The 17,904-nt window shown below is 40.2% G+C and overlaps 1 protein-coding gene across 1 annotated transcript in view; it reads right to left on the bottom strand.

The window, feature by feature from the left end:
• Positions 1 to 12,569: 12,569 nt before the first annotated feature.
• TMEM2 (transmembrane protein 2) overlaps positions 12,570 to 17,904 on the bottom strand; it is a 37,414-nt gene continuing 32,079 nt past the window's right edge. The window contains exons 18-23 of the mRNA XM_009866698.1: positions 17,499 to 17,684; positions 16,218 to 16,437; positions 15,542 to 15,640; positions 14,364 to 14,512; positions 13,524 to 13,630; positions 12,570 to 12,766 (exon numbers count right to left, since the gene is read on the bottom strand). Of these exons, the coding sequence (XP_009865000.1) occupies positions 12,570 to 12,766; positions 13,524 to 13,630; positions 14,364 to 14,512; positions 15,542 to 15,640; positions 16,218 to 16,437; positions 17,499 to 17,684 (958 nt within the window). The remainder of the gene's footprint in view (positions 12,767 to 13,523; positions 13,631 to 14,363; positions 14,513 to 15,541; positions 15,641 to 16,217; positions 16,438 to 17,498; positions 17,685 to 17,904) is intronic.

Here is a 17,904-nt window from a genome sequence, read left to right as displayed (position 1 = left end):
TTGAATCGGGTTCACTGATTCCCAGGCCAGGATTAAGGTGAGTCACACCAGAGATCAGAACCTCAGTTTTATTTATCAATCACCTAACAACGAGGCATTTCAGTCGTCCACTTAGTGCGATCAACACACCTCACAACAAGGAGATATTAGTGAGCAAAAGAACTGGCCTTGCCATAGATAGCCTTTTGTTAAGACTAGAAAGAGAGAGAAAGCAAGCGACAGAAAAAGGAAAGATCACCATCCTTGGATCCAGCCATGACCACTGGCGACCACGGCACATGCAGCCATCTTCTTGTGGCAGGCAAAAAGTGCACAACTGCCTGGGGTGATCTCCTTTTATACAGCCAAGTTCCCACCACATCGCGTTATGGAAAATTACCAGGAACTGGTCTCGGGGATGGTGGGGGCTTCTGAAGGGGTGTTATCCCTCCCCCTCCCGGCTTCTTGCAGTCACAGCTCCAAGCCCTACCCAACCCCCCAGCTCCACTGGTTCAGGGCTGGGGCAGGGGGCTCAGCAAAATGCCGAGTCACCCCCGCACAAACACAGACAGATGCCAAGTAGGTGGTTCTGGCTTGTTTGAATTCCGAGAAAATCCAGACTGTTTGAGCCATTTGTTCGGTCCCTCACAAAGGGTTTATGCCACTCATGCCGTGGTTTGTTCTCATCACTGTGGTCATTACCTGTTCCTTTTCAAGCTAATACAGGTGTACAGTGTGTCTCTTTTCCTCCTTCTCTTTTCCATAATGTTAAATCATTTAAAACTTCCTCACAAAGTTAAACATCTAACCTTGTTTTTCATGCCTCCCATTTTATATAGGCCTTGGAGGACAAGTAAAAGGCAGTGGAGTGGGAAGGATTTCTTTGTATATTTCACAAGCCAAACACCAAAAGAGTATGTGGCAGCTATACTGTTAAGTGCTCAGTGTACAGAGGAGAGACTGTTTTTCTCAGAACCAGCACAACACACCTACTCAGAGCAAGACATAACAGAGAGCCTTTTGAACATGATGGAAATGGCATCATTTAGAATCAAGAACTGTGCTGTGGTCAGTATGGTTTTGAAGTTGCTTGATTTTGCCATCTGTGACAGATGCACTCGATCCCTTAACCTAACCAGCACTGCTTTGGTACAGGCTGCAGAAAAGGTAAAGGCCTGAGCTGTATGTAGATGGACCAAGAACTCCTCTAAACAACTCAAAAAGGAGCAGTGACCCAGTAAGTGTCAATGCATGAGCTTGGAACACCATTCATGAGATTAACACGTAAAAAGCAGGTGTTTTTTCCAACAAGGAACAAAGAAAGCCATGGCTACAAGGACCCTTGTGTACACTCTCTCACTGTGTGGAATTCCACTATGAGCCAATGACTTTATCCCATAAATATGACAGCCTATGTGAGCCTCCTTTGAGCTCTCCCTGATAGGCAGTGTGGCTGCATGACGATGATCTCCCCTTCAGCTGGGACAACTCTCAAGGTTGCTCCCCGAGGCAGTGAGACCTTTTACCAGCGGCAGGTCATTGGATGAGCCCAGTTTGAGCGCTCCCTGAATTGCAACTGGACCACATATCAGGTTACTCTCTCCTTGAGCAGGGATGACTCTCCAGGTGTGGGATTCCTTACCCGAGACTGAGAGAGCCTTCCTTACTGAAAGCGGAGAAACCCCTTGCTTGCAACGGATCCCTGGTAAGTGACTGATAGCATGCTGAATTGATACTAATGAAATCCACGTGTCTATTAGATATGAACCACTGACCGCGGTGGGGACTAAGTCTCAATCCAGCTGCACCTAGGCTCCTCTTTGAGAAGCAGTTGTGACACAACAGGAGGTTTTCCTTACCCTTTATATGTCTACCCTTAAGCACAAATCGTTGACCAAGTCTGAGTCTAAGTTTGGATCTAGCTGCATCTAAGCTCAATCAGGAGTTTAGAAAGCAAAGGGGCCCACTCTGAACCGCAATGAGACTCAATGACAAGAGTTTTCCTTACCTGTTACGCAGTCTCTGTGTAAATAATTCTAAGTTGCTTCTACCTCGATTTTCTTCAATGTAGTAAGTCACAGAGTGAACTTTGCCACTGAACCTCACACTTTTACAAATTCACATTTAAATCACCTTTGCTAATACCTTTGATGGTGATTTTTCATGTGATATAAATCACTTATTTGTGACATCATCCTTGACAGCATGGCCACAGAGGTTATTGCTGAGGAACTGTGGGGAACTCTACCAGGCAAATGGAGCCACACAATGAAACCTGTCAATCTGAAAACAGCAAGGGTGGTAACATGTCAAGCGAAAAACAGAAGTGAAAAAAAAGACATTGTTCTCACATTGTTATAGAGCATCTCTGTTAGCTTGAGCTGTCATGTTTACCCAGAATCAAAGACAAAAGGTCAGAGAAAGTGAACTGCTGCAACTGTTCCTGTGGGTAGAGTGGGTGGAATGGGAATAATAGGTAGCTAGAAGTCGTTGTGTGCCATATAGCTTTTATGTGAAGGTGTATCTGTTACTTAATATTTTGTGAAGAAATAGTTGTCCCAGTAGAAGGATCATGGCAACAGCTTCTAGTAAGACAGCCTGTAAACAAAGTGGTGGGCAACATCTCACTCTCTCTGCTGCTCATAACTGCATCTCCCATTGTAGCTGTGGGATGCTAATCACGAAATGCTCCACAGCTGAGCAATCTGACTAAAGCCAGAGAGTAATTAAACCATCTATATATAACCTTGTGATTTAAAGACTAATGCTGCAGAAAAATGGAATAATTTTCTTCCATGCTCAAGTGGCCCAATTAACAAATTGAGTTCTAAGTAAGGTCACAGTGCCCTCTGCTGAAATATAAAGCCTTACATGAAAAAATAACATTTAAAAAAATTTTAAAAAAACTAAACAACCTGGCATAAGAGTCACATAATTCCTGTTTAATACATTTGAAACACTATTGGAGACCTTAAGTTTTCCCTTTAATGCAGTTGTGAAACATTTTGATTCCAGCTTTGTTGCTTTGCTATGAAAACTGTAAAGCATGGCTCCTGAAAGAAACCTCAGAAAGCATTGCTGAGATTTATGATTGAGCCATAAGTGCTAGTGGAAACGTCTTTCCCTTACATAGATACAGGAAAGAAACAGTAAGCTGCTGGCAGTCTTTCAAAATAGGCAGTAGAAAGTCTGAACATTTGATTTTTTACAATGTTCTTTAGATTATACTGAGTTAAGGTTTAAGAAGAGGAAGCGTTTATAAGGCTGTTGCTGACTGCCTTTTTACTCAATAGGTGTGGAAAACTACAATGACTAAGAACAGGAGAGACAAGAAAGTCTAATGGATATTTAAGGCTGAATTAATGTCAACTAATGAGCTTTACACATTTGACATCTGGAGAAAAACTGATCTGGGAGGAAGAACTGTGGAACCGGCAAGTAAGAAAGGACCCAGACGACAGAGGTGAAAACAGCTCCTTTTGATATGCCCTTTAAGTAAATGCATGGGGCCTTAGCCCCTGTGCAGTACTTAAAGAAGATACATAGGTGCCAGGTTAAGAATAAACAACTCCATAGGATCTGCTATGGCATTTTTGGAGTAGGCTGCTATTGTAGTTATTAGCTGGCACCAAATATCCCAATGCAGTTGCCATCCTCTGTCTCCATCTGTACCTTTCAATCTGGTACTGAAAGACCGAAGCTATATTTATTGCCATTCAGATCTGTTCTTTAGAGTCTACAGAATAATAATCACTACTTTGATGGAAATAGCTTTAAAAGAAAATCTCCCAACTGAGTTCAGCTTCTCCTAGTCTCCAATGCATTGTTGCTGTATTTTATTCAAGAGGTAACAGCTTCTGAGATTTTGTTGTCGTGTTTTAAATTACAATGCAAAATGGCAACAGAGCTACGGCAGAGCTATCTAAGACCATCTTTGCTGGTTTATTAAATCACCGTCCTCAAGTCATGCTGAGAAATAGCCTCAGATTCTACTCAACAGCCCACTCACAGTTTATATTTTTCAAAGACGGACATCTCTTGGAGATTTTCAGTGGGGAACATCTAGAATTTAATGCTCAAGATGACACAGGGAGCTAAGAGGCAAGGAAAATAGCTTCTTCAGTAACTTGTGTTGTTTCTTTTAATCTTTCCTTCATTTCCCCAGTGCTTCCACCCACGATACTCTCATCTGTGTTCACAACGCATGCTTCATGCTTCTTAATGTGAAGCTCCACAGATAGCTCCAACAAACTTCACCCAGAGGTTATTCTAATTCCCTGCATCAAAATTTCAATTTAGAGACTCACATTAACCCATTAATTAAAGTGACCCCCTCTTTTATTACAGTAGCCCAACCTTAATCTGTTAATGTGATGAAAAGCCTTTCTTTGTTGCTTTGCCTGGAAGGGAGAGATCTTGTTAAGATGATGCAATAGCTGCTGGACAAGTGCTAAGTAGCAAAGCAATCCAAGATCCCTGCCATTCGACACTGCCTCTTCTGGGCCCAAGCGCAGTGGAGCTGCAAACACCTCAGCAAGTGCTTGCTCCTCTCAGGCTGGCGCCTATGTGCTGTTACAGGCTGTAGCTGAGACATGCCAAAAACACCTTTTGCAAATAAGTGCAAGACTCCCAGGGTCTGATATACTCCGTGCCAGTTAGTGCTCCTAAAGAGCTCAAGAAAAGGGCTGCTTTATGAAGCCTCACTCCAAAACATTTCACTTCAGGAATATTTGGGTACCAACTCTCTTTTATTTCTGGGCTGCTCAGCCGGATCTTTTTTTCAGTGGCTGCTGGTTCTGGACAGGCAGGTGTGGCAACTCGGCCTCTCTTGAAGCAGCTTTTGTATATTTCCTCTGAGCATGAGACCACAAAGAGAAGGGATGTTCTGCATCTCTTGGCAGTGCTTGTAAAATTAGTAGAGGTTCAGTTTGGTTTTGCACATCATAGCGCTTCTTGCTTCAGAAGCATTAGCTAACTGGAGTTACAAAAATGTAACTTCCTTTGGTCAAAGCACTCTATAGCCTCATGTTAATCTTGTCTTGAACAATTTCCTTCATAAGAGAACTTCCTTTTTTTTTTGTGATATCATCTCAAAAAATTAATTTTGATAGCAAATATATTCAGTTGCCTGCATTTGTTTTTCCAAACATTTCCATTTTTACCTTCTGATCTAAGTATCTGTTAGGATAAGAGCATGCATTACTCCATCTGAATCAGAGGTGACAACTGTATTGAAAGCTGGATTAATTGCTTCTCTGCAGCTCTGCAGTAAATTATACTGTAGCATTACAGAGGAAGGAAATCAGTAGCCACTGTACTTGTTTGCTCTGCCACTGCCTTGGCCTAATACACTCTGTTCCCTGGCCCCTTTTACAGAAGCACTGTTTCCTGCACGAAAGCTCATTCCTGTTTGTGACATACTTTATCTGAAGAAGAATCATACCACCACTTACACACATTTCTTTCCATGATGAGTCAGTCAACTTTCTTCCTGGGTATTGTGTGATCCTTCCACATTTTCTCTGAGATAGTCTCTACACACCCAATAAAAGAAGCTTTCTGGGTAAGTTTTGACTCAAAATTAATTACTTGGCTGAAAATTAATTTATTTACATACATACGTGTATATATATATATACACACACACATATATACACATACATACATATACACTATTCCGGATGCAAACCAGGATGCTGTTGGCCTTCTTGGCCACATGGGCACACTGCTAGCTCATGTCCTGTACTGCTGGTAAGCCATACAATGTGGCTTCATCGGCACTTCTGCCAGCTCCCTCAGCACCCTTGGGTGAATCTCATCCAGCCTCATGGACTTGTTTGTGTATATGAGACACAGCTGTCCACCAACCTCCCCTGATCCTTTTCCACAGGGCAGCTTTCCAGCCACTTGTCCTCAAGCCCATAGTGTTGCCTGGGATTGTTGTGACCCACAGGCAGGACACCGCACTTCACCTTGTTGACTGTCACATCATTGGCCTTGGCCCATTAATCCAGTCTGTCCAGATCCCTTTGTAGACTCTTCATACTCTCAATCAGATCAACACTATGGCTCAATCTGCTGTCATCTGCAAATTTACTAAGGATGCACTCAACCCCTTCATCTAGATATAGATATTAAACATTTCATATAGATATAAATAAACATTCATGTAGATATTAAACAGAACTGGCCTCAATACTGAGCCTTGGGGAACACCACTTGTGACTGGCTGCCAACTCGGTTTTCTCCATTCACCGCCAATCTTCGGGCATAGCCACCCAGCCAGTTTCTCTCCCCATGAAAAATACACCAGTCCAAGTCCTAAAAAGTCACTTTCTTCAGGAGAATGCTGTGGGAAATGGCACCAAAGGCTTTACAAAAGTTCAGGTAGACTACATCCACAGTCTTTTGCTTATTCACTAAGTGGGTTGGTCAAGCACGACCTGTCTTTCATGAACCCATGCTGGCTGGGCCTGTTCACCTGGTCGTCCTGAATGTGCCATGTGATGGCACTCAAAATGATCTGCTCCATAAGCTTCCTCTGCACTGAGATGAGATTGACAGGTCTGTATTTCCACAGATCCTCCTTGGTGTCATATTTGCTAACCTTCGGTCTACTGAGACCTCCCTGGTTAGCTAGTACCGTTGGTAAGCAATGGAATGTGGCTTGATGAGCACTTCTGCCAGCTCCCTCAGCACCCTCAGGTGGATCTTATCCAGCTTCATAGACTTGTGTGTGCCTAAGAGATGCAGCAGGCTGTTAACCATTTTCCCCTTTGGTTATGGAGGCTTCATTCTCCTTCCTGCCCCTGTCTGCCAGCTCAGGGGGATGGGTACCTGTAGAACAACTAAGGCAGAGAAGATGTTATGTACCTTAGTCTTTTCCTCATCCTTGGTCACTATGTCTCCCTCTACATCCAATAAATGATGGAGATTCTCCTTAGCTCTCCTCTTCTTGTTCATGTAGTTATAGACGCATTTTTGTCTTTTATAGCAGTGGCCAAACCCAGTTCTAGTTGGGCTGTGTCCCTTCTAATTTTCTCCCTGGGTAACTCCTCAAGATCCTTGTAGTCCTATGCAGTTGCCTGCCCCTTCTTGTAAAGGTCACAAACTCCCCTTTTGTTCCTGAGTTCCAGCCAAAGCTCTCTGTTCAGCCAGGCCCGACTTCTTCCAGACAGCTCACCTTCCTACAATGTGAGCCATCGGAGTAAGACAATTTAATGTAAAAAGTATATTTTGGTTAATGGTTCTGTTAGACAGATTATATTTTGAAACTCAAGTCAAGCTGAGTAGACTAAAAGAGTGGGAGAATAGGAGAGGTCCAACCAAATCCCCAAGATGCTTTGGAAACAGAGTTAATGGGGAAGAAGGACAGCCAATTACTCAGAAAACCCCACAGGCAGCAAAACATTTGGAATATCAGAAACTGAAAATTCTGTGGGAACAAGGTACTTAAGTAGAGCAGCATCCCACTCCTTATGGACCGAGAGAGAAGTTGGGGTAAGAACCATGTCCCTACAAAGCAAAAGGAGAAAGATGTGTATGCCTTATACGGAAAAGAGATTGCAAACAATATTTTCTTGAATCTTCATTTCTTCTCCTCCATGTCCAACTATTAGAGCCCGACATGAGCTCTTATTTTACAGTCGCCTGCTAACTAGCAGAAGAATCCAATGGCAATTGTGCACACTGCTATGATTCAAGTGAGTAAACATATTTGAATCTTCTAATACTGCAGTTCACTATTACGGACAGAAAAATCTGATATCAGAACAGGAACATTAAAAAGAAAAACTTAACTTAAACCATGCTGCCGTATGGAAAAATTTATTACACTATTTAAAAAAATACTGAAAAGCAGAAATATGCAGCTACTGAGTGAAGATCATTTCTCAGAACTAGAAATAATACGAGACCACAGAGAACTGTGGTGTTGTCTTCTATTCCTGAGATGATGCGCTTGTCATTGCACCAGAGACGGAAGAAAACTATTAGATCATAGTTCACACCCTGCAGATGGAGTAAAATATCTTCTACTGAACACATCTTGTGAGATCCATCCCTAAAAGCTACCAGTTACACAAGAACGCCTGAACTGATACTGGTGTATCTGTTGCAAATGTCACTGTGAATGCTATGTGGGAAAGAGACAGACATTTTTCTAACTCTTTATAGCAGTTCTGGTACAGCATTATTGCTTATAAAGTTGCGTACACATAAAACCAATCCTGAAATATCGCTGTTTTTCTGTTCCATTTAGAATAAGTTATATGTAAAGGCAGATCATTGCATGTTCTGTGAACATTTCCTTAGGAAAAAAAAAAGGCAAATTAGGATATTCAGCTGTCATGCCATTCAATTTGGAAGAATGAAACAAAGAATTTGCCTCCCAGGCATGGCAATTAAATCTGCTTTGTACTTTTAAATACAACACAAATTTTAAAAAAAGTGAAAAAGTTGACCTTTAAGGACAAAGTTTACAGGCACTGACTTCTATGAAATTCTGTGTGATATGACCAAGTCAACTTCTCAGCAGTATGCCAAACACAACAGCCACGAATCTTTCAAGAAAAGCAAAATTTTATCTGAACTTTTTCAGTATGGGTTAAGGGAAGAATCAAAAGAGCACAAGATGACATATCAGAAAAGGCTAGGCTGATTTCAGGAGATTCCCAGATTGCCTTCTCCCAGAATTGCTCCTATTGTATCCAAAAACCATTTATTTTTTCAAAGTTTCATCATATGAAAAGAGAGCTGACTTGCCAGTCCCATCCCTCCTGGTCATGGAAGTCAATGGTCAGGCAAGCCTTTTATTTTTTTAGGAAGTTACAATTGTTAATGTAACTTAATATGCAAAATTACAGTACTCCCAAACCATGTAATTAAAAAGTTCACAAATTCTCTCAAGCCAAAGTTGGCCTTATATACTCCAATACTGCGTAGAACTTTAGAATTTTAACTAGCACAAGCCTTGAGGAAATAAAAAAAAAGGTATTAGAAAACAAAAAAAAAATGCTTGGGAACTTCAGAAAACGACAGAACTTTCTGATAAGTGCTAGAACAAGCAGGAGCAGAAGAGGTGGAAAAGTAATTACTAAGAAGTTCAGGAGTTACTGCTTTTCTTTGTTTCAACACTAGGATGACACCAGAATCACCTTAAACGAATACAGCCATGATATATATTTTTTGACCTGCACTGATGACTCTACCATATGATACACCTATCATCAAACCCAGTGGATTGGGCTTTTCAGTCAGAGCTGGGTGTCTGTCCTCGGACGTACATCCTTCCTACATAATGTGAAAATGAGCTGAAGGGGAAGCAGAGGAAATCACAGGACTTGCCCTGAACAGGAAAAGTCATATTAATCTCCTCGGTCAGAAGTTATCTGGGGCATCAGCTGTCACTGCAGTCCCACAATACACAGAATAAAGTCTGTATTTTCCTAAAGCATGTCCTTGTGATTACAACAGCTCTTTAGGGATGGGGCTCTAGCCCCTCATACAGTAGATTTTCAGTAGTGCCTTTGGCCAGCGAGATAGTATACTTGATACTACACTTAACCTGATCCCTGATTCAAGAGGCTTATGTATTCTTTTGCTATTTCTTGCTTGTTTTTAAAACAATCAGAAAATAAAATATAGAAACAATCTGTGGAGCAAAAACATGAGCCCAGATGTGCCTTAAAGAGAGCTTCAGACTTGCCTTCTTTTCTCAAGCCTGGTGAGTTTTTAATTTCTTTACTGTAGAATGACACCATTTGAGTAAGGGGTGGAAACTGATCCATCTGTATACAAAGCCTGACAATGAAGAGGCAATTACAAAGCCTTTTGGTCTGGGTTTGGGGCAGAGATGTCTCATTGTCAAGATCTCACTCAGTTTCAAGCATGCAGTGGCAAATGTGTGTCTGAGCCTTTGCAGCCTGTGATGATGGGTGAGCTTCAAAAAGACAGGCTATGTACAGTGCTCTGGGTACTTGGTAAGTTTAATTGCACACACTCATGGCAGCAACTGGACTGGCAGTCAGCTCTGGAGATGGCCCAGGATGCTACATGTCTCGCAACTACATGGTTAGCTACAGCTGCTCCTCCACAGACGAAGACTCTCCCGCCTCTCTGGCAACTAGTTTCAGTGACTGACTACCCTGCTCAGTAGAAGTTTTTCTTCTGTTTACATGGAGTCGCCTGCATTTTAATGTGTGCCTGTTGCCTCTTGTCCTGTGCCACCAGGTACCATTGAGAATAGCCAAGCTCCATCTTTACTGTCCCCTAACACGAACAGAATGGCCCACACCAAGCTGAAATGACTCTACATTCAAGTTAGTGGCCCAGACAGACTTCAAGATGACAGACTTTGGAGACACACCCATAACTTCAGTCACCCAGTGCCTCCTTCCCCAGTATTCACAACTTGTCTCTGAATGAAGAGTAGGATATGCTTCATAAATTTCACAGGTCTATCGGTGTTTTAAATAGAACAGTTTAGCAAGAATATTAGGTTTTTTTCCTAATAAAACAGTATTCACACAACACACATTACGAAATGACTTGATGCAAGAACACAAGAGACCCAAGCTTTGACTGCCTTGTCAGATGTAAAAATTTATTTATGCTATTTATCAAGTGTTTAAGTTTACACAAAAGGCAACACTTTAACTTCAGGTCCGACTGGACATCAGTAAGTCCTACATCAGAATACCCTTGACATTTCCAAGTACAATTTTTACATGACAGCTTAGAACAGCAGAATCTTATAAATAACGGCCAATTTCACAAGCCCGAAGGTCACTACCTCATTGGTGTTTCTCTGCTGAGCATGACCCCCAGAACAGCAGAAGTCTCAAAATCATTTTAATCCCCAAACACCATCGCTACTGCACTCAGAGCACTTAAATCCAACTGCCCTGCCTTAGTAAAACCAAACATTATAGCTAGTCTTAGATTTACCACATCTCCCTAACAAAACATGTTGTGGTTTTTGTTTTTTCTTAGCATTACAAGAGAACTGTGCATCAAAACAACTGCAAAATACACAATTATCCATTTGGCTTAGTTTTACAATAAAAACAACATCAGTCATCTGTTTGTGAACTTCACGTCTTGTGTTGTGCTCCCTTCCCCTTTCCTCTCACCTAGGAGACTACACCAGACCATGCAGTTTAACTATAGCACTGAGGTAGCAAATTTTTAAATGAACAAAACCATAGGTCTGATACTGTGCCTCCCCTCCTTTAAAGCACAAAAAAAAATCCCCACAGTTTTTCATCTTCTTTGGAGAAGGCAGGCATATAGTTAATTTCCAACAGCCACTCCATTTTGAATGCAAAACACAAAGCTGCTCTGAATGGTAGATACACTATACCTGCTAGAATGAGTAAGAACTTACACAAGAAAAAGGAACTATGTCAGTTCTATTAGAACTATGGTTACGTTTTAGCTCTATGGCACCTATTACTCCCTATTATGAGATGCATCTTCACAGTCTCTGAAACTTTATTTCAAAGACTAGGATCCCGAAAACAAGGCAGTTGCCCCTAATTTCTGAATAATTTTCACACTATCTGCAGAAAGGGTCAAATAATTGCAACAAAATCCAAATAAATCAAACTGACTTAATTAGGAATTAACAACATGAGCATATTAGAAGAACTGACGTTAAGGCAAGAGTTAGAACATGCCTGAATGAACAGAATGCACTTTCCATTCACTTACAAGTTAAAGCTGAGATAGCCTTAGAAAAAAACAAAACAAACAAACCAAAAAAGTATCTCAGCTTTGTAATTCTGATTAAAAGCATTAAAAGAAAATGCTGAAGTCAAGCAGTACCCAAGACTGCAGCCTTAAGAACCTATTTACTGAAGTAATTTACACACAGCTGTCTATTTAGATGTGAGTATTAAATAGTGATCCCAAAGAATGGTAGTCATTTTCTGCTCTGTATGCCATGCTGGTACACAGTACCAGCGTGTGTACTGTTGCAGAGCACACAATCCCCACTCGACCCCAGGCCGGATCTTTGAATCTCTTCTCTCCACCTTCCATACAGCAAAGCAAAAATTTTATGGCAGTTAAGACCCCTTGAGCCAGCTGCATGCATAGGGAAAACTTTTTTAACAACTTGGAAAGATTGAGAATGTAACTGAGCGGACTGCTGAAGAAGGAAAACACTTAAAACAGCTGAGGGAAAAGGCGTAAGTTATAATGACCAGTTCAAGCTGTTTATAGAGACTTTAATGTTAATCTTTCAAGTAATCCAAGATGCACTCCAACACCTGTTACCAAAAATTTAAGGCTTTTATGAACATCCTCTTACATACAAAAGCAGTACTAAACAGAAGGAACTTGTTTACAGTAAATACAAACATATGAAAAAATCTCTGAAACCTGTTTATACAAATACTAATAAATTCTTTAATATTTTGTACAACTAGAAGGTGCACAGACTGGCATTCAAGCGGTCAATGCTGGCAAACATCTGTCAGACAATAACATGACTTGCCTGGATAACAAAATAGTTTAAAATGCCATAAATTAAAAAAATAAGTTAGTTCACATTTTTTCTTCTCCAGCTTTTATGTACATCCTAGTCTTTAAGGAGCTCGTGTAGCCTTCTTTAGAAGCTCAAGGTCTTTCTGTCGGCTTTTGACTGCTCTGGCACAGCCATACTCTTCCAGTTGTAAAGGGATATATTTTTCTATCTGAAGAAGCCCATGTCCAGCAGGACTGGTAAACAGCTTAATCCAGGATGGCTTAAAGTTTCCTCTGAAGCCCAAAAAGGCCAGGCTTCCTGTGACAAAAACAGCTCAGTGTTATCAAACCAGCCAAGCCTGTCCAAGCATCATACAGGACTGGCTGGAAAGGGAATGACATGCTCCTCTGAAATCCTCCCCTCCATATTATTCAGGACATTAATCCACTCTCAGCTGCAAGTGCATGTCACAAGGAGATACCGATTTGCAATTTCCTTTTTCAGTATTCAGTATTAGATAGTCTGAAATCTTAACCTGAAAATGCAGCCATCAGGGCAGTTATTAAAACCTCATATGGGACTTGTGCCAGGGCCTTGGATGGATGAGAGCTACCCCATGTGGCCTACAAAGCAATCATCTCTCAAAATACCAAGAGCTTCTCATCCCTACCTTCAAATTTTATTAGAACAGGAAACACTAACTTTGTGCAAGAGATTTTTTAAAAATAGATTCCCTGGGTGAAGTACAAAATACAGGCTTGGAGAAAAAAGCCTGAGGCTCCTATTTTGTAACCCACAGGGACAAAGAACTGATAGTCACTTCTCTGCTTGTTACAACCTTCACACAATGCCCTTTGGAGCAAGAGGAAGGATTTTCTGCCTCATCTGCCGAAGTACTGCCCACACCCCTTCCCCCATAACAAGGGCTGAAATGCAGCAGCTCACACCAGTGCAAACTGGCAACCACACTCCACCAGCTGCATCCTTTCCACACGCCCTTAAGAGAAACCCACCATGCCAACACAAACACCCAGACCAAGGCAGTGTCAAAGAAATGCTCATAATTTCCACCAACCATTGCTCTGAAGATAAGGCGGTTTGGCTGTCCCCAGAAACGTCAAGGCTTTTGATAAATTATCAGGAATTGCTACATCGCCCCTTGTGCTCAGTAGAACGATTGACCTGCAGCAGAAATGGTGCAGGAACAGCAGCTGTTATAAACACAAATTTTCATAACATTCTACTACATGATTTTATAGCTAGCTGGCCTCATAATCCACTTGCTTAAAGGTGCTCAAGACGTGTCATTTTATGACATGGAAACTAGTCAATCCTCTCTGAAAGCAGTATCTAGAAGAGCACTCACCTGTAAATTTTTTGTTAAACTGACTTTTAAATTTAACTTAAAAATCATTGGGAAGTGTTATTTAAATATAGTTTAATATTTTATATCAAAAATCAAGTTTAGGTATTGATCCAAAATTAGAATATTTGAAAGCTGATTCTTCTGACACAATTTTTTTTATCTTTCTTTAATGATAAGCAATTTTCTCCCTAGACAGGGAACAAACAGTATACCTTGTCACATAGTTCCAGTCAGTGTCCTTAAGTGACCTTATTAAACAAAAAGTTATTCTTGTTTTTAGAAAAGAAGTGTTGCTTTGTTAAAAAAATTATTTGTAAGGTAAAAGGCAACACTGGAAAATTTTAAGTGTTCAAACTCTGAGCTGCTTTGTTTTCTTAAATAAGGCAAAAATGTCTGTTAAAATGCTGCTATATTTCTCCTCTCCTCTCAGTCTAGATCTATGTTTTGCTCACTTCCACTGCTCCTGTACAGACACCATTATTTAAATCTTTGCTACAGAATAGGGCTACGGCTTACAGGACATAATGGAAATAAAGTCATTACACATACCTTTGTGGAATTCCAGATTTTAAATATCCATCTACATGCTTAATGCCTACTTCAGAAAAAAATTTGTTTCCCAACACTGTGCCAATGCAGGCATCAACTACAACAATAAGTATACCATTATCCTTGAAGGCGAACATAGTGTCATTGACCTGAATGTGAGAAGAAAAAGAGAGAAGAACTTTTTCTTTCCTTCTTAAATTACTATGAATCCAACAGCAATTCTACCACATGCAGAATTAATCTTCATCTAGTTTAGACACAGTGCTTTCAATTTCAGGCTTCTACAGGAAAATCACATATTTCAGGTGACTTATTACCTGCTTTGGTCATTGCTCCTACCTCAGAAAGCTAAAATTTTTTTCACCTGGACTTCTTAGTAATACCATAGGTCTCTGCAGTAGCCCAGTTCCAAACCAGTTTCCTCCTCTGGAGTGCTCTTACTGGTATGGACACAGCACACACGTTTCCATGGACATTTGCAGTTGCTATGGTTATGCTGCTCACGTGCCATTTGTCTGTCTCCATGTCTCAACCAAACTAATGCACTGATATTGCAGACTGCAAGCCAAACATTAAGCTTCTTGGCATGAGGACATCTGCAAATACTATTTCAGCATCATGTGCAACTCTCCTTCAGCATCCAAATAGAAAAGCTGAAGTAAACTACATTTTAAACAGTGTCACATCAATAGGCTTATCAGGAGCACATCAAAACAAATACAGGAAACTATACGGATTGGAGTTTAGTGAAGCTTAATGGCTTGAACGACTCATCCCATTAGCTCACCAATTTGTTAGTAAAAAACCAGTTTTAACAACATAGACTTAACTAACAGGTTGCTTATTGTTTTGGTTTTGGCTTTGTTTTGGTTTCCCACCCCCTTTAGAGTGGGCATCAACAAGTGTGTCTCTGTCCAGATTTCAATATGAATCTGAAGATTTTAAACTCTTCCTTACTGGTACAATTTTCTTTCCATCAGGAAAGTATCTGAATACAAAACGAAGCTCTGGAGCCTCATCTTCTGAGGTTGCTTAAAAAATAAAGAGGCTAAAAGCTGATCAAACTACGAACCAACACTTTTCATCCAAGTGAAGTGAGGTTAGTATTACGTAGAGCTGTACAACTGTTGCAACACGAACTGTTAAAAAGACAGAACAAAACCACAAAGAATACTTACAGAAATAAATGCTTGCTGACCTCTGCTTAACCCTTTTTTACCACATGAATTAATATGCACAAGGAGGTAGTTTTTGTGAGGATCACTGGTGAATACCATCTGGATATCAAACAAAACATATTAAGTAAACATATCCAAGTGTCTTCAACATTATCATGCCAGACATTTTACAACATGCTCCAGAGCAAATGCATCCATTTATCAGTGGCATTATTCAAAATTATAAATATCAGAACGTATAGTGTAACCCATTTTATTCCCTACTTTCAGTATTCTTCTCTGCTTGTATAGCTAAAACAGATAACGCAATTTCAAGTTTATGCTAATAAGCAAAGACCCAAAAAAGGAGGTTGGCCAAGAGCATATAGATCTACGCAGCAAAGTGATCCTACATCGAGTACAGACAATACTGTAGTGTAACACATCAAATCTACCCATGTTCCTTCTCTGTAGCACCCAGAGTGACAGGCTGAAGCAGCATTTTTCAAAGAATGAAAATGAAAACCTTTGTGCTACAAGGGACTCCCTGACTTTCAGAGTACAGATCAACAACATGACCACTGTAAACTGGAAGGTGAAGTATTTCATGCTGAAAGACTGAAATTCTGCCTTAAGTCAAGTAGACAGCAACACCAACTATACAGTTCGCAAATGTTGTTTCCTTATTTTATTTTACCTGAGTTGTGCCACATTTTGTACATGGTATAGTAGTTTTTACTGGCATCTGCACTATTACAGTTGGACCTTGGTAATACTTCGGGTAAGCTTTTTCCATGCAGTTACTGATCCCTTTTGCTGAATCCTTGGTCACAATCTTGATCCTTTCACATCCCTGAGATGAGCAATAACTGTGACCATCCCTACTATATTTGGCTTGAAGAAATAAAAATAGTAATCTACAAAAAAGGGGAAAAAAGAATCCAGATCAATTGGTGGGAAGATAGGTACTTACATTTAACCCTAACAGTTGTATTTCATGATTTTCAGAAGCAGAAAAATTACAGTAATCATTTCTCCACAATTGTTTAAACTTTTTCAAAATATTTGCAGTTTACTGGAATTGACATATCTGAAATTCCCAGTAACTGAAAAAGACAACATTACGAATGTACATGCTTTGAAAAGGAACAGCCACTCCTCAGTAAGTGGCTTGCAGGAAACAAAAAACAAACTGCAGAGCATAAATGTTTTCTTTGACCACAGATCTTTGCAGATAACCAGCAGTAACTGCTTGGATATTCACCTTCACCCACCAACACTGGAAAGTGTAACTGTACTTTTGCAAATGCAATTTAGGGGATAGTGATCGTTAATGTCTACACAGAATCGTAATTCTTCTCTTAGACAAAAGAAGCATACATTTTCAAAAGCTACATTCATTTGCATATTTAGTACAGACAAACAAAGCAGTAGACAATGGAACAAAATAAACAAGAGAACGAACTATAAAGATCAACATTTGCAAAACACACAAGTGATATATATGGGACTTTATTCAAAGCTGATCGCATCTTAATTCTCTCAGAAGGATCTCAGTGACCTCTGTTAGAAATACTTTTCAAATAGAGTCTAGAGCTTTTAAGTACTTTTGAAAAGGCTTAAAATGATTAGGATTTTCAGAAATACATTCTTGAAACGTTTTTGGGGAACAGAAAGCTTCTTGGAAATTCCTAGACTTTTCAGCTCAACAAGGCAGCCCAAATTTTCTTTGGAGACTTAAAAGTTACTTTTGGAAAGACACTGCTCTGTTGCATGTCAAATAGGGCATTTTCCCCAGGCCTGGGGTAGAAATACCTATGGCAACTGTCATGCAAAGTATTCTTTCAAGTAGGCTCTGGGCTCCTTTGCAACGCTTCCCTCTTACGTAGGTGTCTCAATCAGTTGCTTTTAACAGTATAAAACGACATTTTAAGGTTAAAACAACATCTTCCAATAGGCTCAAGTTACAAGGAGTTACCCAGTACTGTTGTCAAAGTAAAACTTCTTGTCTGATTGATGCTTTTCGAGCTCCACCATTGAAGACACAGGCATGTAGCGCTCTACCTTGCTTGACAGAGCTGATGACCGCCTTTGAAAGGTTTCCAATACTATAACAAAATCTGTATTTGGCTGATAACAAAGACCAACACGAATCCAGTCATTCCTGAAAACAAAATAAAATCGATGATTCACTATAGGAACAGTTTAAATGACAAATACATAAACAGGTCAGGCAAAAAACAAGTAACAGGAACAAAAAGCTCCCAAACCCTCAACCAGAAGATTTTTCTTCCACTTTCTACACAGTGTTTTGCTGAATGTTACAGTAACTTTGACACTCTCTGGATATATTTGATTTTATAGTTTAGAGATTTAATAAGTTT

The sequence above is a fragment of the Apaloderma vittatum genome, unplaced genomic scaffold, assembly GCF_000703405.1.
Source record: "Apaloderma vittatum isolate BGI_N311 unplaced genomic scaffold, ASM70340v1 scaffold17383, whole genome shotgun sequence".
In the NCBI taxonomy this organism is placed as follows: domain Eukaryota; kingdom Metazoa; phylum Chordata; class Aves; order Trogoniformes; family Trogonidae; genus Apaloderma; species Apaloderma vittatum.
Note: the sequence above shows the minus strand (reverse complement) of the source record. Positions and strands in the feature narration are given on the sequence as shown.